The sequence below is a fragment of the Furipterus horrens genome, unplaced genomic scaffold (genome assembly GCF_987537825.1).
Source record: "Furipterus horrens unplaced genomic scaffold, mFurHor1.1.pri manual_scaffold_21, whole genome shotgun sequence".
NCBI classification, from domain to species: Eukaryota; Metazoa; Chordata; class Mammalia; order Chiroptera; family Furipteridae; genus Furipterus; species Furipterus horrens.
In genome coordinates this window covers 2,020,796-2,044,053 of record NW_028327191.1, presented here as the reverse complement: position 1 = coordinate 2,044,053, position 23,258 = coordinate 2,020,796, and the positions used below count along the sequence as shown (strand labels likewise).

Below are 23,258 nucleotides of genomic sequence, written 5' to 3'. Positions count from 1 at the left end.
CCCTAGGTTGGGACTACAAGTCCCAGAAGGCCGCGCGGTGGCGCCGCCGGGGCAGGCCTTCGCGCATGCGCGACGTCATGACGCCAGGGCCACGAGCGGGCGCCAGTGGCTGCGGCCGGCGACAGCGGGCGGGGCGGGGCCGGCGGGCGGTGGCCTTCAGGGCGGAGCCGGTGCCGCTAGTCTCAGTCCGCCGCGGCTTAGCGGCGGTCGGGGTTCGGCTCCTGTTTCTCTCGCCCGCCCGCTCCCTCGCTGTCGCGCGAAGTCTCGGCTGCCCTCTCAGCGCTGCGCGCAGGTCCCGAGCGCGGCGTCATGTCGGAGCCCGGCGGCGGCGGCGGCGGGGAGGACGGCTCGGCCGGCCTGGAGGTGTCGGCGGTGCAGAACGTGGCCGACGTGTCGGTGCTGCAGAAGCACCTGCGCAAGCTGGTGCCGCTGCTGCTGGAGGACGGCGGCGAGGCGCCGGCCGCGCTGGAGGCGGCGCTGGAGGAGAAGAGCGCCGTGGAGCAGATGCGCAAGTTCCTCTCGGACCCGCAGGTCCACACGGTCCTGGTGGAGCGCTCCACGCTCAAAGGTGCGGCGCGGGGCGGCGCCCGGCCCGCAGCCTCGCCCCCGCCGGAGCCCGGGGCGCCCCTTCCGGGCGGCGGGGGGTGAGGGGGCGCCTGTCTCGCCGTCACCCGCAACAATGGGGTCGCTTTGTCTGTCGGGCCGCAAGATGGCCGAGCTGGGTGGAGACAGCGTCTCCCGGCCGAGCGCGGCGGGCGGAGGCCGCATCCCGGCCTCCAGTGTCACATGAGCTTTTAGGTTTCGGTTTGTGCCCGGGCCAGGCCGGCTCGGCAGGGATGCGTCCGGGCGGACCCGCGGAGCCGCGGGCAGCCGGGCTTCTTCCCGGCCCTGCGCGGTCTGGGCGGAGGGGGAGCGGGAGCCGGCGCGCGGCCCCGCCGCCGCCGTGTGCGACCCGGACGCGGGCCTGGGGCGATCGGGCTGCGGGCCGGGCCCCGCCGCTGGGCGGATGCGTGAGCGCAGGGCCGCCTCTTGGTCCTCCCAGCGCCCGTGCCGAGTGGGTGATCTCCCCTTGTCACATCGAGGAAACTGAGGCTCGGGGGAAGCCAAGGTCACCAGCTAATCCTCGTCCCCGGACTCTGCGGCTCGGTTTCTAGTCCCCCGCTTGCTTTTGCGGATCACATCTTCTCGTTTGCGTGCGGCGTAGCTGGTCCTCGTGAGGGCCCTGGGATAGATATGTGCGTCCGTTTCACAGGTTTTAAAGAAGATTCAGCTTAGGCAACGGGGGTAGAGGCGGCAGATGGCGACCTCCCCAAAGCAGGGCTGGGTTGCCTTGAGGGTGGAGCTTGCCCTCAGGGAGGGTTCCCATGGACCTTGGAAGACCGCGGGGCAGAGGACGGTGACGGCGCGGTGGGTGTGGCGCCGCCCGTGGGGACCCAGGGGTGCCCTGCAAAGTGGGTCTGAGCAGTGGTACCCAGGGGTCGCGCCTTGTCTGAAAACGCTTTCGGTCTGAAAAGCTGCGGGGTTCAGTCAGCAAGAGACCTTCGCCCTTGGACAGCCCCCCCACACAGTTCAGGTTTCCTTCTGATCGTTTGTTTCTTTCAGAGGCGCAGGCGATGCGTCATTGTAGCCTCTGCTTCTGCAGGAGGCTTGGGGGCCGAAGAGCGGAAGAGCGTTTTTCTTAGATCCCCAGGGGTGTCAGAGCAAATAAGCCATTTGGCTTCTTGAGGCTATTCATGTACCAATGTTTAGCGGTTTTGTTATGATGGGGTTTACGCTTTACTGAATGGAAACCCACTGTTTTTTTTAACACATTTAAGTCATCTACTCTTTTTGAAAAAGGTTACATAGTCATGGCAGGAAATGTAAATCGCCTGGAACCCTCAGCCTGGCTTTAGCCAGTCAGCATTTTTGGTCGTCTGTCTTTCTGGTCTTTTTTTCAGTGAATACCCAGTATTTTATTAAACTATATTTTAATCTGTGTGTTTTGAGTAATTTGACATTGGCTAATTCTTGACCATATTTTTCATTGCAGTGTTCCTGTATTGAAAGCAGTGATTTCTATCTTGAGTCTTTAATTTTTTTTTTTAATTGTAAGTGGTGGTGTTTGCTCCTAAGTGTATAATTAATGCCCTTTTCTCACACATCTCGGATCGGACTTTGCTAATTATCGGGCGGAACCGTATTTCTCTAGTCGCTTTCCAGTTAGTGCAGACCACCTGTCTGTGACTTGCTGGTGGGCACATTGCTTCCCTCAGCGAAGCGGACGTCCAGGCATCCAATCTCAGCTTCATAATGACTTGCACTTTTGAACGTTGACTGGGGAACGAGACTGTCTAAAATGGAAATCCTGCCTCTTTCCTGCGTTGATAAAAATCCCGCAAGTATTTCAAGTAATTCGGCCTGTCTGTAATGTGTTTTTCCCGTAGGAAAGAGCCTAAGGAAAGACTGTGGTGTCAGCAGTCAGTCTCGTTAGCATCCTGGCCATGCTGGCAGAGTGGGGATGGGACAGGTGCAGGTCACTCGGCAGGAGGGCTCTCCTCCAGGCGGCGTTTATGGGCACATGTAGGCAAATAGGAGCGACCAGGAGTCACTACACTGAAAGGCAGGCTTGCATCGCGGCGTGGAAAGCAAATTGTTCAAACCGAATAAAGACCACCACCAACAATGAAGTCATGTAATTCATAATTTTTTTCAGCACAGCATTCTTTAAGATGTAGAGGCTGTGAATTTAACCGGAATGATAGTGAAGAGTTGGAGAGTTGCCAGGAAAAGGGCACGTTAGACTGGAGCTCCTCAGTTAACAAAAAGACAGCCGTCTCCTTTCTCTAATCCCTGGTCTGTAGAACTTTTTTTTTTTTTTTTTAGATTTTGTTTATTTTTAGAGAGAGGGAAAGGGAGGGAGAATGAGAGAGAGAAACCGATCTGTTGCCTCTTGTGCACCCCCAACCGGGAACCTGGCCCACAACTCGGGCACCTGCCCAAACTGGGTATCAAACCATTGAGCCACACCACCCAGGGCCTTTTTTCAGTTTCTTCATAGTGCCCATCCTTCCGGAATTCTGACCAGATGGGGGCTCGTTGCCAGACAGGCATTTCACGGCGTTGGTGCTTTATAGCATGTCGGACTCAAGGACACTTTGGGTTGTGCTTCAGCCCCGTGAGAGGGCGGGTGCTGAAGGTAAGAACGGGGGAACGGGAGGCAGATGCGCCAGTTTTCCGGGGTGGCACTGGTGGGCCCAGGACCCGCAGGTCGTCCCGCTTGTGAGTGTCCGGGCTCGGATCAGGTGCTGTGGGATTTGGGGTTTCTACACTTAGGTCTGAAACTGGAGCTTAGAGCTTTAAGACTGAAAATAGGGGCTGCCTTTGGTCAGCACTTGGCAAGCGTAGAAGTCTTGTTTTCCCTGAGATCCAGAACTGAGGGGCCGCGCCTCCCCTTCATCGGCGGCAGCAGCGGGGGCCGCTCCCCGGAAGAGAGCCGGGGCCTTTTCCCGTCCTCGGCTGCTTATGGCTGGAACCCTCTGGAGACTCGCGTGGGGGATTTCGTGTGTGTGTTGGTTTTTAAAAATTATTTGTCTGAGGACCTCATTTCCCTAAAGGGTGAAGAAGTGAAGTCGGTTGATGACTAAAAAGGTATTTGTTTGCAGCCACGGGGAAATCGTCTTGACTTCTCTGTAAAAATTAAAGCTGGACGCAAAACCCGTGTGTCAGCCTCGTAGACTGTCAGGCAGGGGGCAGCATGCAGTCCAGCCGCTCTGTCCCGAGGGAGGAAGCCAAGACCCAGCATTTTAAGGCGCAGTTGGGAAAAAGGTGGTGGAAGGAGAATTTGGTTCCTTGGAATCCAAAAAATAGGAACATTCGTTTTCATTGATTTCATACTGATTATTCCTTTTGAATTGTATTAGCCTTAAAATATTGTATCTTAAATCCCTTAGGCGTCAGTAACCTGCTTGTCCTTGTTTCTCTTCTTCTCGGGAAGTAGAACGAACCCGTTTTCCGTTCCGTGTCAGCGCTGTGGGGGCTTTCCCCTCCTCTCGCAGTCCTGACGGGGTTACGAGTGAAAGCCTTGGAGCGAAGACGCAGCCTCCCCAGCAGCTTTCAGCCTTGTCCCCGAGCCCGGAGTGCTCGTGGCAGGGAGGGCAGGACGACGGAGGGTGGGTGTTGGGGACAGGAGAGACCGCGCCAGAGACGGGAAAGGGGAAAACTAAAGCCACCACCCCAGGGGGACGAGGGAGGGTGTGCGTGAGGGCGGCGCCCCAGAGCCGTGGGGAGTGGGACACATCACAGGTGACTTGGTGATGTGTGCGGTGCCGGGGCAGGAACTGGCTGCACTCACGGGTGGGGCGGAGACTTGCCCTGTGGGCGGGGGTGGGGGTGGCATAGATGAGAGGGGGCCCACGGCGCGGGGGGCCGGGCCGCCTCCCCCGGGCCTGTACCAGCTTGCTATCTCCCTTGTCCTTGTCCAGTCGCTCGTCCCCCGGTGTCTGTGGAAACATCCCCGTCTACCCGGGAGAGGAGAGGGAGTTTCAGTCTTAAGATTGTTGACTGCGCACCTTTTTAAAAATGTGATTTATCTGTAGAGAGAGGGGAAGGGAGAAAGAGAGGGAGAGAAACATCAGTGTGCGGTTGCCTCTCACACACCCCCAGCTGGGGACCCGGCCCGCAGCCCAGGCCTGCGCCTTAACTGGGGATCGAACCAGCGGCCTTTACTTTTGCAGGCCGGCGCTCAGTCCACTGAGCCACAGCAGCCAGGACAGATGTGTACCTTTTCCTGTTCCATTAAAGGAGGCATGGTGCTCACTTGACTCACAGTGTGATGATGCAGGCCGCTTGTAGTTGGAAATAAACTAGTCCTTCAACAGAAGCACGTGCAGGCTAGTGCTCACGACACTTTGAACATCTCCAGAAATATGGCAAACCCAGAAGGTGGCTGTGATGGGCAGCCCAGCACTTCCTGGCCTGGGGCTTTGGTTCTCTGACTGTTAACGGACCGGAGACATTGGTGGGTCTGTGTTAGCCAGGAATGTTCAGCAGCATTGGGAAACTGAGTCAGGCTTTCCTGAAAGGTACTCCCTGATAAAACACAGAGTTTGTGTTTGAATATAAGCTTCCAAGTATAGCAGAATTAATAGCCTCTGTTACTAAGAATTAACTACCAAGTGTCTTTCCCCCTCTGAGCAATTTCTAATGTTTCTGCAGACGTAGAGTGTCAGATTATTGTTGTTTGGAAGATGAAGTCACTTACAGAGGGGCAAAGAGGTTAAGTTATGTGATGGCAGTTTATAAAACAGTGTCACAGATTCTTTAACTGTGGAAGTCAGACATACTCCCACCCCCCCAGTCTCGGTGTTTTTGGGAACAGGCATTAAAAAATGACCCCAGCATGTCTGCAGTGAGTGAGTGGTGAGGACTCCCGTTAGCTGTCGGCACTGGGAGGAGGTGGAAGTTCCCCGAGCAGGTGGTGAGGGAGGGCGCGTGCAGCCCCTGTCCCTGTCTGGGGATGATGTCATCGGGTGCGGCTCCCGGCCACTCTGCTGCAGTGCAGTGACCTGTGTGGGGCTGGGCGCCCACGGAGCCCTGACTCATCGCCTGGCCGCCTGGCCTGCCGCCCGGTCCCTTAGCCGGGGCTGCGCTCAGAAGCGCAGGGGCACCCTTAGGCGCTGCGTCCAGTCGGCCTTTTCTTCGTATAGGTGCTGAGCCTTGAGCTGGGAGGGAGAAATGATTCCAAGTTGGCGTGCTGTGTTTGTAGTTACTCAGTAATTTCCTTTGGTGATTCTAGAATGTTACTTTTATCTCCTGTTGCTGTTTGGGTGTTATTTTGGTGATGTGTTTCATCTAAGTTATAGAACAGTGCGTGGAAAGTTCAGACAATGAAGGGAGAAGCCGTTTCACAACCCACCACCCCGACAGCCGCGTCGCCTGCGTGCTTCCTGGCGCCCCCAGTGCAGGTGCCGCTGCCGTCCACGCGAGGCAGTCCCGGCAGCGCCGTCCATCTTCCCTGTGGTGGAGGCACGTTTTGGTAGTTAGGAAACACAGCTGATTTTTTGGTTGGTTTGTTTTTAGTTGTTATTTTTTAAGAGGGCAAATTAGTTAGTTATTTTCAGAGAGGGGAGAAGAGGGGAAGAACATTGACATGAGAGAGAAACATCGATCGACCAATTGTCCCCAGCCAGGAACCTGGCCCGCAACCCAGGCCTGTGCCCTGACTGGGAATCGAACCAGCAACCCCTTGGTTTGCAGGCTGGGCTCAATCCACTGAGCAGCACCAGCCAGAGCTAGTCAGTCACTTTTTAACCCTTTGAGTGCCATGCATAATTGCTAAAATTTGTGTGAGAAATGCCAGGCTATTTTGCTGAGAAATGCAGTTTATTAAAAATGTCTATAAAAGCATTATTATTTGTAATAATTTGCTGAAAGTTTCACTACATATAGTAAATACACTCGTCTTTTTTAAGCAGTGTTCTTTGATGCAATTTAGTAAAAAAATATTGCATTGAAATTATTTTATTATAACAATTATTTTAGAAAAATTTCTTCCTTCAATATGGCTTTTAAAGTATAATATATGGCATAATATAAAACCTATGATTATAATTTGAAAAACCACATAGCAACATGGATAACAATCAAGAAGTGTGCCAACTATGGCCTAAATTTTTGAAAAAAACGGAAAACTTCATAGCGCACCGTGATTCCGTCACTGGTGAAACGGACCTCAGATGCAGCACTTCGCAGTTCCTCAGTAAACAGTGTCCCCCCGTCGGAAAGACGGACTCATTGTGAGACGGGATGAGGTCCCCCACTCTGTCACCTCCACATTGAGGTCCCTGTCTCTCCACATGAGGGGGCCAGGTGGCTCAAGGACTCCCCGCGTGTCCGTCGCGAGAGCACTAAACCTGCTGTGCCGAGACACGGGAAAACGCGCTCGCGCTCTGCCGTGAAGCGGTGAGACTGCCCGTTAGCAGACGCTTGCTCGCCACGCACGCTGCAGAGTTTCAGCCATTACGGCAAAGATGAATGTAAAAGGACCGTTTCAAACGTAAGTAAAAATTATAACAGTTAATATGTCAGTATTTGAACAAGCGTAAAAATTCGAAATTTGGATCAAATGAGAAAAAGTTATATCAGCATGTGTCCTGAGGTACAAAAAAGAGAACAAAACACGAATCATTCCAGTGTTACTTACAGTCACAGCCATCGAAAAAAGTCTCTGGGAGCGACGCGGGCACTCAAAGGGTTCAAAACAGCTTGGAAGTACCTGGCATATTAGAATGTTCTACCCCTCCTTCTTAAAGTTATACCAGAAACAAAATTTTAAAAGAGTTATTGTCTTACTGATACAGTGATAACTTTTACACTTTTAAGTGTGGGTTTCGTCTCATCCTGAATCGAGTGAAGCAGAGCTTCTGTTCAGGCCCCACACCCGCAAGTTTCCTGGTTTTCAGCGTCTGAAAAAACTGGACCCCTGGGTCTAGTACCCCCCGCCCTGTCGCAGACCTGAAGCCCAGAGGCAGAGAAGACTTTCCCAGGGCCACTGAGCCGGGCCTGCTGCCGCCTCTGCTTTGCCTGGCGTGGAGGCGAGCCACACGGTCATGGTGTGGGACTGGCCCTCGCACGGGTTTCCCTGTGACTTGCGGTGAAACAACCCGACTGGAGCAGATAGGCCTCTCGCGGGTCAGTGCTAGACCGAGAGGTCTGGACGACTTCCCGTTCTGACGTGGTTTTCATTTTAATTTTGCAATTTTCACTTGGAACTCCTTAGAAATTTTGTTCACATGTGTCTTGCGCTACTTACTGTTAAACCCAGTGAGCTTTCCAACGGCTGCTGGGCACCTTACCGACGGGGGTGGCGCCCTGCACGGCCGTCCGCGCCCAGCCAGCGCCCCCGCGGGCTCTGAGAAGCGCTGTTGGGGCAGAGGGGGGGGCCGGACCCTGCGGGGGTTTCTTGTTGGCACTGTTCTTGATGGGGGCTTGCCCCGGAGGCCGTGATGGGGGCTGCCTGTGCACTGGTGCGGACCCGGGTCTGGAACCCCAGGCTTCTGAGCCCTTCCTCTGTGCCTTCCCAGCCACGTGTCTGAGGGCGAGCTGCTTGCACGCCGTACCCGGGAGGCGGGACCGTGGTGGTCATGCCCGCCCCACGGCGCTGTGGTCTGGGGCTGAAAGGTGTGGTGTGCTGAGCGCTTAGTCCAGTGCCTGTCACCCAGCACGTGCTGCGTGAGCCACTGAGCGCAGCCTGCGGGGCGCGTGGCGGTGACTTCCCTGTCCGGGGCCCAGGGGACCAGGCTGGGCGGGGCCCGCAGAGCAGCCTGTAGGGCACAGCTCCCAGCGCCGCCCAGCCAGCCGGGCCCTGCCCCAGCACGCCGGCCACAGCTCGTCCCCGCTGCGTGCGACCGAGGCACGCCAGGGCCACCCCGGTGTGCAGGCACGGAAACGGGGCCGCGCCTCCTGGCCCGGGCACGCCTCTGCTGCCCGGGCCTGGAGTCGGAGAGAAGCAGGTAGCGAGGGGAAATAGGTAGAGCCAACTCAAGATTGGAGCTGCTGACCACAGTGTTCATTGTGATTTGTAGAGGATGTTGGTGACGAAGGAGAAGAGGAGAAAGAATTCATTTCCTATACCATCAACATAGACATCCATTACGGGGTCAAGTCCAACAGGTGAGTGGGTGAGCGTACCACAGTCTCTGCTTCTGAACTTGCAAGGAGGACTGTCAGTCTTCGTTGGCTCAGATGAGGACCTTGAGAAAACACTCAAAAGATTTCTCCTCTATAAATCCAGTGTCTTGCCTTTGATCTCATGGGTTCTGAAATAGTTTTACTTTGCTCTCCATGCCATGGCACGCATTTTAGGTGTGACTGTAATGTACTTAGCATGCCTAAAGATGCTCTCAGGTCATGGCTGGGTTTCCATTGTCACAGATGACTAGTAAACAGTCTTAGCCACCAGCGTGAGCCTTTGCAGGATACAGCCCTCGACATAGTGGTTCAAGTTCAGATGCAACACATTAGTAGCATTTATAATGCACGTTCCTAGCTTTCCCAACCCCCAGAAAGGCTTTGCCCATTTACACTCTGGTAAGCGTGTCCAGATTTAATATGTAAACGCTATCATGGATTCTGCGCTGGCTTTTAAAAACATTTTCTTTTGAACAATTCCAAGCTCACGGGAGTTTCATGAATAGTATACAGAACTCCCAGTATGAGCTGTTAACATTTCCCGCATTTGCATTCCTGTTTTTTCCTGAACCATTTGAGGGTTGGTTGCAGACAGCCTGCCTCTTTTTCCCGAAATACTTCAGGGTACTTGCTAAGAACAGGGGCATCCTGCTTCTAGGCCTCTGTAGTGACCAGATTCGGGAAGTGTGATGTCGGAACAGCGCTGTTCTGCAGATACAGTGTGTGCTCAGGCGGTCCCGGCAGTGCTCCTGACAGGAGCTTGCCCGTGGCCCAGAACTCGGGTCTGTGTCTTCTGGTGTCTCTCCTGACGTTGACATTTTTGGTGAGCACAGACCAGCTTGTCTGAGGTCTGTCCGTGGTTAGATTCAGGTTGTACATCTGGGGCAGGACTTCAATTGCGACATTGTCCCTTCTCAGTACGTCACGTCAGAAGCTTCGTTAATTTTTAGAATATTAAGTATCAGATATAAAGTACTGGCCTGGGAAGTGGAAATGTCAAATATTAATTTTCTTTTTTTAAAAGATTTTATTTATTTTTAGAATGAGGGTAAGGGAGGGAGAAAGAGGGAGAGAAACATCGATGTGGGAGAGAAACAATCAATTGCCTCTTATAGGCCTCTCATGCTCCCCCAACCGGGGACCCGGCCCGCAGCCCAGGCCTGTGCCCTGACCAGGAATCGAACCAGGGACCTTTCTGTTCGCAGGCCTGCGCTCAGTCCGCTGAGCCACAGCAGCCAGGGCTCAGATACCAGTTTTCTTAGAGGTGTTTCCTCAGCCCCCTGTACGTCCTGCCGCACGTGCGATACGGCAGTGGGCGTGCCGAGAACTAGACCGGGCCCTGTCCCTGGGAAGCTTGCGGTCTTCGGGAGGAAGATCCTGACACACGGCACAGAGCCCGCGGGGGCTGTGCGGCTGCTGCTGGTTAGGGAAGGCCCGTGGACCGAGGAATGCAGGACGTGGGTTTTGAGGGTTACTTCGAGCTTAAGTGGTGACTCAGGTGAGGGAGGGGTGCACAGCAGGGGCTGGACTGGGAGATGGGGGGGGGCCTGAAATGCCTTGCACTTCATCCTGAGGCGACTTTGTTCAAGCGGATGTGTGACTTAGTGCCCTAAGGGAATGGTAGAAATTAGTACGAGATCAAGAAGCAGAACGCACAGGAAGGGAAATCCTGGGGTTCTTTCTCTAGGGATGCAATATATGTATGCAAATAAAATGATGCCTCAGTGGACCCAAAAAAAGATGAGGTGTAAGTATATTGAGGCTCGTAACTTGGCAGTTGCTAGAGGTTAGTTTCAATGAGGCCGAGGTTATAACCATCACCCATTTATGCGACAGGAGTGCTTAGGCTGGGTTCACGGTCCCAGGCTGTCACCATGCCCTTGATTTGATCAGTTCTCATGTGAGTGAGTAAAGAAAGACGAGCACCATTACGCAACAGTTTAGTCTATTTTGAATAGGATTTTTAATGGAAAGATTCAAATAAATTTTTTATATGAATGCAATACAGAGAGAAGGCCATGGTTACGGGGACCAGTCAGGAATGTGACTCTTGTCCTGATGTCTTCCTTTGCTCCTCCCAGCCTGGCCTTCATTAAACGCACCCCGGTGATCGACGCAGACAAGCCGGTGTCCTCCCAGCTCCGCGTGCTCACGCTCAGCGAGGACTCGCCCTATGAAACCCTGCACTCCTTCATCAGCAACGCGGTGGCCCCCTTCTTTAAGTCCTACATCAGAGAGTCTGGCAAGGCAGACAGGTGAGAGCGCGTCCCTCTGTGGCGGCGGTCCCGTCCCGTTGGGTTTTCATAAGACCCCAGGAGGTGATGGGGAAGGGGTCGGGAGGGCAAAGCTGACAACCGAGAGGACGTAAACCCACGGCATTGATAAAATTATGTGACTAATATTTGACAGACCTAGAATAAGAGCATCTCTTTGGGGACGATAGTGCACTGAGTTTCGCAATATTTTTATCTCTTTAGGGATGGTGATAAAATGGCTCCTTCCGTTGAAAAGAAGATTGCAGAGCTTGAAATGGGGCTCCTTCACCTGCAGCAGAACATTGAGATCCCAGAGATCAGCCTGCCGATTCACCCCATCATTACAAACGTCGCCAAGCAGTGCTATGAACGTGGGGAAAAGCCAAAAGTTACAGACTTTGGAGATAAGGTTGAAGACCCGACTTTTCTCAATCAGCTACAATCTGGAGTTAACCGCTGGATCCGGGAAATCCAGAAAGTAAGAGCACAGACTGAAAGTCTGTAAATGCTTCGCTCTTTGACCTCTGAGAGAACTGGCTGAGATGTTGTCAGTGAGGTAAACTCCGCGGCGACGGGCGGCGGTCCCCACCCTCGGTCCTGGCTCTGCTCGGTGGGACTGCCAGGCCCGGGGGCGTGGGAGGCCGTCCACCTTACCCGAGCACACGGGCCTCCCCTCCGTCCTGCCTGGGATCTCAAGTTAAACTGCTCACCGTTTACTCACAGGCAGGGAGTCTCCGTGAAATAGGAAAATGAAATTGTAACGCATGTGTTTAGTTAATACTTTCTCCACCTTTTTTACACAGTGACTGCTCCTCAGTGTTGTTTTGTGTTTCAAGGTGACCAAACTGGACCGAGACCCCGCCTCCGGAACCGCCTTACAGGAAATCAGCTTTTGGCTGAACTTGGAGCGCGCATTGTACCGCATCCAGGAGAAGCGCGAGAGCCCGGAAGTCCTGCTGACTCTGGACATCCTGAAACACGGCAAGCGCTTCCACGCCACCGTCAGCTTCGACACTGACACAGGTAAACCCTGGGGCCGGTCGTCTGGTCGGGGGCTTAACCTGGCGTCTGTAAGGTCCTCCTGATGGTTTAGATGAAAATGGGTGCATGCGCCGTCTCAGTTCTGTCTCCCCTCTTGCACCTCGTCTCGCCTTTCCCCCAGTTCTGAGTAACGGGGACGATGTTCCCACGCCTCCCCTTCCCCTCGGGGTTTGGAGACCATGAGCCCGTGTCTCCGTGGGAGCCCCCGCCCCTCCGTTACTTGGCTCCCCGAGTTGCTGCGCTTTCTCAGGGTGAAGTCGGGTGGCTGCAGAAGGCCCAGGCCTGGCGGCGGTTTGCACAAAGCAGAAGTTCCTGGCCCGCAGGGCTGTGGGCGGGAGCCGCTCGGCACTTCCCCTCCTCCTCTCACCTGCTCCGTTCTCTGTCCCCCCGCCAGCCCCTCCCCAGCTCTGACAGTGGGTGGCGCTGGCACACAGCGGGCCGTGCCCTCCGCGCCTGCAGGCTGCCAACACCAGCCGTCAGGGCTCTGTCCTTGCCGGGCTCCTTCCTGCCCCCCCGAGCGGTGTGGGGCCCGCGGGGAACTGTCAGGAAGTCCCAGGTCGACGTCGTCCGTTGCGTTGGCCACACTGCGCACGTCACCTGGGCATCTAGGCACTAAAAAGCGCACCTTGCATTTTTTTGTAACACCTCTGAAACCTTTGCTTCTTTCTAACACATTTTTTAAAAATCTCATGCCAGAGGAAGTAAAAAAGTAGACTAGGACCCAGGTGCTTCTGTGTTATGGCAGCGACACACTTCCCTGAGTTGGGTATAAAAGGTGAATCTTAGTTGTTCTAGAGATGACAGCATTCTAGTCTTTCTAAACTTAGTTTTTGTTAGCAGAACATTTAGGCAGTATAGACAGCGAAGAAAAGATGAAGCGGGCGCCCCGGCGGCCTGCAGGGCGTGTGAGCTGGCTGACTCTGACAAGCAGAACGAGACCACACTAGGGCCATCCCGTTAACAGCATAGCTTCTTGGTCCAGTACCAGCTTCTGTGTCACTGACTCTTCTGCAGCATCAAAGTGCCATCGTGAGGACACACTTCCATTCACCTCCCCAGCATTAAGCCCTCCCGCGTATCCCCATTGTTGTGTCGCTCTTTAGTGGAGGTGAAATGCACATCTGCCGTTACATTAGCGCTGGGTTGCTTTACGTGGGAACCACTAACTGTCTGTCCTAACCCAGGGCTGAAACAGGCTCTGGAAACCGTGAATGACTACAATCCTCTGATGAAAGACTTCCCTCTGAATGATCTGCTGTCTGCCACCGAGCTGGACAAAATCAGGCAGGCGCTGGTGGCCATCTTCACCCATTTGAGAAAGATCCGGAACACGAAGTACCCCATCCAGCGGGCGCTGCGCTTGGTGGAGGCCATCTCCAGAGACCTGAGCTCACAGTTACTCAAAGTGCTGGGCACCAGGAAGCTCATGCACGTTGCTTATGAAGAATTCGAGAAAGTAAGTTGTAACATTTGGAAACTCACCGCGGGCTTTGAGATGAAACTGCTTTAATCACAGGCTTCCTCTCTGAAATTACCCCCTAGGTCATGGTCGCATGCTTCGAGGTGTTCCAGACCTGGGATGACGAGTACGAGAAACTTCAGGTGCTGCTGAGGGACATCGTCAAGAGGAAGAGGGAGGAGAACCTGAAGATGGTGTGGCGGATCAACCCCGCACACAGGAAGCTGCAGGCCCGCCTGGACCAGATGCGCAGGTTCCGGCGCCAGCACGAGCAGCTGAGGGCCGTCATCGTCCGGGTGCTGCGGCCGCAGGTGCGCCTCCTGCCCGCCTGCCCGCGCCGTTGAGCGCTGCCCTCTCTCGTCTGCGGTCAGAGCTGACCGCGCTCCTGTCCGGTGCTGCCAGTGCTGCCTGGGCCCGTCCTCCTCTCTTCCCTGCCTCTCCTGCCGCTGGTGATGCTGCGTGGCTTTGTTCCGGGCCAGGTCCTCAGCCTGCCCACCCGTGCCCCCCCACCCCACCCCTGCCTGGGCTTCAAACCCTAACCCGCCATCAGAGCAGCCCTGTGACCGGGACGCGGTGTCTCGCCTTTTCTGCGGGCTCCCGTCTGCGCAATGTGGATAATAACTGCACGCGCCTGCGGCTTATTAAAGTAATGGGCTCATTTCCTTCGAGCATGCTTTCTTTCTCTTCTCAATTCAACTTCCTCTTCTCTTCGCCAGTGGCTTTCTTCCCTCCGAAGGCCCCGTCCAGAAACAGCAGGCGCACTGGGACATGGAGGGGAAGGGGTTGGTGAATGGAGAGGCAGATGGCGAAGCCAGCATGTGGCAAACGTTAATTGGCTGAATGGCAGTGGGGCCCTAGGGGGGCGATAATTCCTTCAACCTCCTGTAGTTTGAAGGGGGTTCCAGCCTAGAAACCGTGCCATCCAGGAGGCCTCCCGCACCGACTGGGGCGCCTGCCACTCGGGGCCGAGTGCTCGTTACAGCGAGTCCCAGCATCTTTTCTCCCGGGACGTACCTGTACATGTGTACACGTGTGTCGGTAGTGACTGTTCAGCCTTTATTTTACACATAAGAGTTCGAGACGGGTGCTGAGTTTCTCACCTAGGGTTTCGTGACCCCTTTGCCGTGTACCTCTTCTCACGTATCGTGCTTTTAAAGAGCATCGTATATTTCCTTTTTGCTTAGCAGTCCCGCGGTCCTTCCGGTCAGCAGTTGGGGATAAGCGTGTGTGCGCGTACCCGCCCCGCGTGCTCAGCAGCAGTCTGCAGAGAGTGGGTGCAGGTTTCGGGTGTTACCGCAGTGCGCCCTCTGTCCCTGTGTGTGTCCCCACCCGTGGGCTGTCATTTAAGGATTGGAAAATCAGAAGGGAAAACTGTTGGACACCGAGTTTGTACGCGGTGCCACTGTGCGTCACTGCGCTCAGATGCGGTTTTAATTGCCGACGAAACTTCATGGGAAAGGGGAGGACCCGAGAGCCAGGCTTTAGCACGTTATTGTCATTCAGCTTCTTAAGCAGAGAGACCGCGCTGCCGGAAGGTCTGTGCAGTGCGGCGTGAGCACACACGCTGCCGGGTTTTACTTGCTCTGCTGAGTTGCGGTTGTGCTGTCCGGGCTAGAAGTTACGCACACGTAGCAACTGGGGCTTTGTGCGTGTGCGCGGCTGGTGTACAGCCGAACACGCGCGTGTTTGGCTGACCTCTTGTCACGAATCCTCCCTTTCAGGTCACAGCAGTTGCACAGCAGAATCAAGGGGAGGTCCCTGAACCCCAGGACATGAAAGTAGCTGAGGTTCTCTTCGATGCCGCTGACGCGAACGCTATTGAGGAGGTCAACCTGGCCTACGAGAACGTCAAGGAGGTGGACGGGCTGGACGTCTCCAAGGAGGGCACGGAGGCGTGGGAGGCCGCCATGAAGAGATACGACGAGCGGATCGACAGGGTGGAGACGCGCATCACCGCGCGCCTTCGCGACCAGCTGGGCACGGCCAAGAACGCCAACGAGATGTTCCGGATCTTCTCCAGGTTCAACGCGCTGTTCGTCAGGCCCCACATCCGCGGCGCCATCCGCGAGTACCAGACGCAGCTGATCCAGCGTGTGAAGGACGACATCGAGTCTCTCCACGACAAGTTCAAGGTCCAGTACCCCCAGAGTCAGGCGTGTAAGATGAGCCACGTGCGTGACCTGCCGCCCGTGTCGGGCTCGATCATCTGGGCGAAGCAGATCGACAGACAGCTGACCGCCTACATGAAGCGTGTGGAGGACGTGCTGGGCAAGGGCTGGGAGAACCACGTGGAGGGGCAGAAGCTGAAGCAGGACGGCGATAGTTTCCGCATGAAGCTCAACACGCAGGAGATCTTTGACGACTGGGCCCGGAAGGTGCAGCAGCGGAACCTGGGCGTCTCGGGGCGCATCTTCACCATCGAGAGTGCTCGAGTTCGGGGCCGGGCCGGCAACGTGCTCAAGCTCAAGGTCAACTTCCTTCCCGAGATCATCACGCTCTCCAAAGAGGTTCGCAACCTCAAGTGGCTGGGTTTCCGGGTGCCCCTGGCGATCGTGAACAAGGCTCACCAGGCCAACCAGCTGTACCCGTTCGCCATCTCGCTGATCGAGAGCGTGCGCACCTACGAGCGGACCTGTGAGAAGGTGGAGGAGCGGAACACCATCTCGCTGCTGGTGGCCGGCCTGAAGAAGGAGGTGCAGGCCCTGATCGCGGAGGGCATCGCCCTGGTGTGGGAGTCCTACAAGCTCGACCCCTATGTGCAGCGGCTGGCCGAGACCGTCTTCAACTTCCAGGAAAAGGTGTGTTCTGAGGCAGCCCCCTCTGTAGCCCCCCCCCCCCCCCCCCCCCCCGTCCCAGGATGGCGCCAGGCACAGGAACAGCTAACCCGCACGTCGGTTCTCCTGTTCCCAGGCAGAAAACGTGGGGGCGGGAAGGGAAAGGGAGCCTTGTACCCACGGGGCCCCAGGGCGGCCCTCGAGTAAGCAACAGCTGAGTTTGGGGATCAGTGGGGAGATGACACAGGGGTCAGCAGAGCGAGTGCTGTGGCACCGATGGAGCCGCCTGCAGGGCGTGGCTGTCGGGCTTCAGCCCGGGTGCTGGCTGCCTCTCCGGTGCAGCGCGGTGTGGGCCTGCGGGCCGACCAGAGCTGTGGTCGGTGCACGGCCGGCTCCCGAGGGCAGAGAAGGCGCCGAGCAGAGCACGTGCCACTCCTGCTCCCAGGCTTACTGGTCAGAGGCCGCCCTCCGTGAGCAGAAGGGGGGGGGCACGCTGCTCATTTCACACGTTTCATCCCTCTGCGCCCAGTGGGGTTGCTGGGTTTGGAAGAAAATGCCTTGAGCATTTATTAGTTAGTTGAGAAGAATGTACATAAAAATTAAGGAATAGGCCTGGCTGGCGCGGCTCAGTGGATTGAGCACCGGCCTGTGAACCAAAGGGTCTCTGGTTCAATTCCCAGTCAGGGCGCAGGCCTGGGCTGTGGGCCGGGTCCCCAGTTGGGGGCTCAGGGGAGGCGGCCACACATGGATGTTTCTCTCCCTCTCTTTCCCCCTCCCTTCCCCTTTCTCTGAAAATAAATAAAACCTTTAAAACAAAAATTACGGGATAGAGTGAGCAGGGGTCTTAAATATCAAATATACTTCCTTTTAGGTGGACGATCTGCTGATTATTGAAGAGAAAATAGACCTAGAAGTCCGTTCCCTGGAAACTTGCATGTACGACCATAAGACTTTCTCCGAGATCCTGAACAGGGTCCAGAAAGCCGTGGACGACTTGAACCTGCACTCGTACTCCAACCTGCCCCTGTGGGTCAGCAAGCTGGACCTGCAGGTGAGGCCGGACGCGCGGGCGCCGTGGCTTCTTCGCCTCCTGCTGTTGGCACGGGCGGGCCCTGCTTCGTGAGTCTGTTAGGTCTGCCCCTGAAAAGCCTTTCCGCATAGACGTTAGGGCGGCAGTCTGGTTTCCCTGTCAGTGACAGAGCTGAAGTGGGATGCGCACGCACTCCCGGCCGCGGCACGATGGGGGCAGGGCGCTGTGAGGGAGCAGGTTCATCAACCTGCTGGCCCTTCCCGCCCTCTAATGTGGGTGTCCTTCCTGCCCCTGGCCCGCCCCTCCCCTGGGAGCCCCGCGCCTCACCACAGCACACGGAGGAGAAAGACCCAACAGGTGCCCAGGAGAGGTGTGGGCGTGGGGGGGTAGAGAGAGCAGGTGTGTGCGGCAGCCTCACCACACGGGGACGTCCTCGTTGGTGGGTGTTCCTGACGCGTCTCAGGAAGGGGGACCCTTTGGCAGAGGTCGCTCGGTGGACAGGGGTCGTCGGTTGGTCCCAAGGCTCGTTGCAGCTCACAGCGCCCCTCTCCCTTTCCCTTTTAAAATGGGCAAGTCAGTTGTGGGGTGTCACAGAATGGGACCCCAGCAGTGTAAAAGCTGGCAAACCCGCTCTCATGAATCCCCAGAAACGCCCATTTCCCCTCGGCCGCCCTCACGCGTTCCCAGGGTGCTCGTGTGGCCCCAGGCAGGCTCTTCACCGAGAGGCACAGGTGTCCGGTGTGTGGGAAACTTACGTGTCTCATTATAGGTCAGAGAGAAGACTGTTCTTGTAATGACAAAAAAGGTCATCGTGTAGGGGGACAGGTGGTGACTAGACTTACTGTGATCATTTCGCAGTGCAGACAAGTATTGAGTCGTCTTGCTGTACCCGAATCTAACATAGTGTCACATGCTAATACCCCCGTGAAAAGCAAAGGGAAACGGTTGAATGTTCGTGTTGCAGTTGGCGGGCATCGTTGCTGAGGCGAGCTAGCCACGTATTAAACACCAAGGCCCCGCCTCTGTGCTCGTCTCCCGCCCTGACGACCCTGGGGGGCGGGGCGCGGCCGCGGCTGGACCCCGGTCAGCCTGGCAGGGGCAGAGGGAGGGCGGCTGTGGCCGTCATGCTTTCCCTTCGCCCTGGAACCCCCGCTTCTGGGTCGTGTGCTCCGAGAGCCCGACCGCGGGAGAACCGCCGCTCCCCAGCTCGCTCTCTCTGCAGATCGAACGGATCCTGGGCGTCCGCCTGCAGGCCGGCCTGCGGGCCTGGACGCAGGTGCTCCTGGGCCGCGCAGAGGACAGGGCCGAGGTCGACATGGACACCGATGCGCCACAGGCCGGCCACAAGCCTGGCGGGGAGCCGAAGGTCAGAGTGAGTGCTCCCCGAGCGCCGGGAAGCGCCCCTGTGCTGCCGTGGGAGGGCTGGACGGCGTCCTCCGTGAGCCCGGGTGCGGGGACTGGGCGGCGCAGGCCAGGGACACGTCCCTGCTGTGGTCTCTCCCCAGATCGCTCAGCCGCCTTCCCGTTGTGAGGGCACGTGTGCAAGGGACCCTTCCACGGGCTGAGCGTAACCGGCTCCCCGCACGCGCTCAGCCACGGCCCTGAGATGCCCCCGTGCCCACAGAAGCATGCTCGGGGTCTCAGGGAAGGCTCCGCTGCAGCGCGGCCGTCTCCACGCACCTGTTCTCCGTGGGGGGCAGGCCGGCTGGAGCCTGGCGCGCTCCAGAAGGCCTGTGAGTTCAGACCGCAGATCGGCCGTCCCCTGCTGGCGCCGGGGGTCGGAGGGCGTGCCCCGCACAGGAACTCACTGGGCGCCACGCTTGTTTTGCCTGGCTTGTGAAGGGTTTGTCAGTCAAAAGGCCTCACAAGTCAGAAGCCTGAAAAAATTGCAAGTAAAACTGATCTGGAAGACACACTGGGCTTTCTTTTTCCTTCCCAGACTTTATCTTCTCAGTTTTTTCTCTTAACTTGAAAACTGTTTTCCCTTTTGAATATTACAGATATTTATCCCCAGAGCATAATTTTTAAAATACTGAGATTCAGGAAAGCATATGAGCATGTCCAAGTGACAGCTCATCTAACAGTGACTGGGACAGAGTCCTGACGCGCTTCCGGCACCGGCCCAGCGAGCAGGAGCCCAGCAGCAGTGCCAGCCTCGTGTCCCTGCTGCGGCGGCCCTGGCCTCTCAGCTGCTCATTCCATCAGATGGGGCTGCACTGAGCTCCCAGGCATGGGGACCCGAGAGGAGTCTTTGCCGTTGCCTGCCGCCTGACTCGGATTTGTTTGGGGTGGGCACAGACCGCAAGCATGGAGCTGCGGAAGGTCATGGCCAGTGGAAGTAACTGACCTCGTGGTTCAGACCGAAGTAGCTCAGAAGTTTAGAGAAAGGGCGGCGCGGCCAAACCTTTGTTGAAACAGGTCCCTAAGACCGGACCCCTCTTCTTTACAGAATGTTGTTCACGAGCTCAGAATCACCAACCAGGTCATCTACCTGAGCCCGCCCGTCGAGGAGTGCAGGTACAAGCTGTACCAGGAGATGTTCGCCTGGAAGATGGTCGTGCTGGCCCTGCCCAGGATCCAGAGTCAGAGGTACCAGGTGAGCCTCCGTGAACAGCTCCTGGCGGGCCTCTCGGGCCCCAGGGCTCCGGCCCGGCTTCCCGCGGGAAAGCGTGGAGAGCCCTGACCTTCCCCTGCGCTCACTCTTCCCAGTAGTTGCGTCTGCAGCTCTGGTCTTCAGAGGCTGTTAGAAACTCCCTCCATGAACTTCAGGAGTTCTAGTCCTAGCTCTGCCCCTGCCTCCGTGCCACGCACACACTTTATTATGGAAGTTTGCAAAACATTCACGGAAGTATTTACCATCGTGTGGCCAATTTTGATTTATTTATGTTTCCTTCCATAACCCCCACCAGATTATTATAAGGCAAATTCCATATATAATACATTCTTCTTAGTATGTACTACTGGGGCACAAGGAAAGCCCTATAGACCGTTTAGTCCTGGCCTCTAGGCCTGTTACTTCTACACAGCACTGCGGTTCCGGTGAACAGTTTCCACAGCCTCTTCTTTAACAGGCTCTCCTAGGAAACAGTGGTCTTGTTACAAAGCATCTCTCTCTATTTTTTAAATTTTAAGAGGTTGGAGGGGGAAACATCCATTTGTGTTTTTTTGTTGTTGTTGTTTTATTTTTGTTTTATGCTTTCCTTTTTAAAAAAAATGTTTTTAAGTATATTTTATTGATTATGTTGTTGCAGAAGTTCCAATTTTTTCCCCCTTTGCTCCCTCTGCCCAGTACCCCCCTTCCCTCCAGCAATCCCACCCCCCTTAGTTCATGTCCACAGGTCGTGCATATAAGGTCTTTGGCTTCATCCTTTCCTATATTATTCTTAACTTCCCCCTGTCTGTTTTGTACCAACCGATTATGCTTCTTAGTCCCTGCACCATTTCCCCATTTCCCCATTTCTCCCCTTACCCAGCTGATAACCCTCCAGATGATCCCGTACCTATGATTCTGTTCCTATTCTGGTTTGCTTAGTTTGATTTTGTTTCTATTTTTTAGGTTCAGTTGTTGATGGTTGTGAGTTTGTTGTCATTTTAGTGTTCATAGTTTTGATTCTCTTTTTCTTAAGTCCGTTTGACATTTTACAAAATAATGGCTTGGTGATGATGAGCTCCTTTAGCTTTACTTTGTTTGGGAAGCACTTCATCTGCCCTTCCATTCCAAATGATAGCTTTGCTGGATAGAGTAATCTTGGTTGTAGGTTGCTTTTCATCACATTGAGTGCTTCTTGCCAGTCCCTTCTTGCCTGCAAAGTGTCCTCTGAGAAATCAGCTGACAGTCCTATAGGCACCCCCCTGTAGGCAACTCTCTGCCTCTCTCTTGCTGCCCCCAAGACTCTCTCTTTATGTTTCACCTTTGGCATCTCAATCATGATGTGTCCTGGTGTGGTCCCCTCTGGTTCCAGCTCACCTAGGACCCTCCATGTTTCCCAGTCCTGTATGTCCATCTCCTCCACAAAATTTGGGAAGTTTTTCTCATTTTTTTCAATTCTTGCTTCCTCTTTCTGCACTGGTTGACTGTTTTTTCTTCCTTATGTTCCACATCATTGATTTGAACCCCGGTTTCCTTCCCTTCACCATTGGTTTTGTGTGGATTTTCCTTCGTTTCACTTAGCATAGCCTTCACTTCTTCCCTTATGTGTTTGCCGTACTCAAGCATATCTGTCAAGTTTGTGAGCATCTTTATCACCAGTGTTTTGAATTCTGCATCTGTTAGGTTGGCTATCTCCCCATCGCTCAGTTCTCCAACTGGAACCTTGATCCATTCTCCCTTTTGGGCCATACTTCTCTGTCTCCTAATCTTGACAGGCTCCTGTGTGTGTTTGCCTCTGTGTCTTAGGTAGAGCTGTTGCTCCTGTTCTGTGGTGAGGGGCAGAGTGTTAGGGATTCGTCAGTACAGAGCGACCCATTTCACCACGTTGTGGTGCTGTGTGTGGAGGGAGGGGTCCGAGAGGGAACGGTGTCACTTGCTCAGCACTCACCCCTTTTCCAGGCACCTCTCCCACTTCCGTATGGGACTGGCGCCCCTCTAGCTGCTGCCCTGGCTGTCATTCCCAGAGTGGGTGGGTCTGCGGACATTCTAGGACAGTGGGGTCCCTTTAAACAAGCGGACTCTGCTGAGAGACGGGCAGTTTCTGCCTCCGCCCCAACCCCCACGGGTCTGCACAGTCAGAAGCAATGAGGCTTGATTTTCCCTGTGACTTGGTCAGTGGGTGGTGTCCCTTCAATACTCTCTTTTGTGGGCTGTTCTTCTCATTTTAATTGTGAGGGGTCCCAAGGGGAACAGTTGCGCGCGCACTTACACCCACCCCGACTTTGCTTGGGCAGGTGGGCGTGCACTACGATTTGACTGAAGAGGAGAAATTCTATCGGAACTCACTGACACGGATGCCTGATGGCCCCCTGGCCCTGGAAGAGTCCTACTCCGCCGTCATGGGCATCGTGACCGAGGTGGAGCAGTATGTGAAGGTGAGACGCACCGAGCCCTGCGTTAGATGCTTTTGAGGATGAATACAGAGCTAAACAGTCTTGACTGCGTGTAACGTGACTCACTGGGTAACATTTGCTACTTTATTGCAAAGACTGGTCAGTTGGACAAACGTTACAGGATGTTAACTCCCATTTTAGAGAAGTGTAAATTTTAGTCTTTTTTGATATGAAAGCCCCGAGGGTTTGATGTGAGATTTTTCTGACGGTGGTGAATGAGCAGGACCTGAGAAGGTCTATGAATGTTCTGCACAGTGAAAAATTAACTGTCTGCCTGGTTCCTGTGTGCAGGTCTGGCTTCAGTATCAGTGCCTGTGGGACATGCAGGCTGAAAACATCTACAACCGGCTCGGGGAGGATCTCAACAAGTGGCAGGCTCTGCTGGTTCAGATCAGGAAGGCCAGAGGAACTTTCGACAACGCAGAGACCAAGAAAGAGTTCGGCCCAGTGGTGATAGACTACGGCAAGGTGAGCGGTGCTGTCTCAGGAGCGGTGACGGACGGCTCCAGGGGCAGCGTCTCCGCTCGACGGAGGTGCAGGCAGCCAGCACGGAAGGCCAGCGCTCTCTCGTGCTCATCCCCCTGCAGGTGCAGTCCAAGGTGAACCTGAAGTATGACTCTTGGCACAAGGAGGTGCTCAGCAAGTTCGGGCAGATGCTCGGGTCCAACATGACAGAGTTTCACACGCAGATCTCCAAGGTGAGGGCGGGGCCCTGCCTGCACGGGGGTCCGTGCTGCCAGGCACAAGCTCAACGCTTGCTGTCCCCAACAGTCGCGCCAGGAGCTGGAGCAGCACTCGGTGGATACGGCCAGCACCTCGGATGCCGTGACCTTCATCACCTACGTGCAGTCTTTGAAGCGGAAGATCAAGCAGTTTGAGAAGCAAGTGGAGGTGAGCCCGAGGGGCAGGTGACGTGTGCACTATGTGCTCCGACTCCCCGCCCTGCAGGGGCTGTTTCTCAGGTGCGTCTGCAGATCCCTGTCTCG

The 23,258-nt window shown here is 55.4% G+C and overlaps 1 protein-coding gene across 1 annotated transcript in view; it reads left to right on the top strand.

Annotated features, from left to right (window-relative positions):
- The first annotated feature begins 294 nt into the window (after positions 1-294).
- Positions 295-23,258, top strand: part of DYNC1H1 (dynein cytoplasmic 1 heavy chain 1) — a 58,675-nt gene continuing 35,711 nt past the window's right edge. The window contains exons 1-15 of the mRNA XM_090265615.1: positions 295-568; positions 8,565-8,652; positions 10,752-10,925; positions 11,148-11,403; positions 11,762-11,948; positions 13,151-13,422; positions 13,509-13,736; positions 15,147-16,223; positions 17,071-17,250; positions 18,452-18,601; positions 19,679-19,825; positions 22,114-22,254; positions 22,564-22,740; positions 22,860-22,970; positions 23,044-23,163. Coding sequence (XP_090121741.1) covers positions 310-568; positions 8,565-8,652; positions 10,752-10,925; positions 11,148-11,403; positions 11,762-11,948; positions 13,151-13,422; positions 13,509-13,736; positions 15,147-16,223; positions 17,071-17,250; positions 18,452-18,601; positions 19,679-19,825; positions 22,114-22,254; positions 22,564-22,740; positions 22,860-22,970; positions 23,044-23,163 — 3,567 coding nt within the window. The 5' untranslated portion in view covers positions 295-309. The remainder of the gene's footprint in view (positions 569-8,564; positions 8,653-10,751; positions 10,926-11,147; positions 11,404-11,761; positions 11,949-13,150; positions 13,423-13,508; positions 13,737-15,146; positions 16,224-17,070; positions 17,251-18,451; positions 18,602-19,678; positions 19,826-22,113; positions 22,255-22,563; positions 22,741-22,859; positions 22,971-23,043; positions 23,164-23,258) is intronic.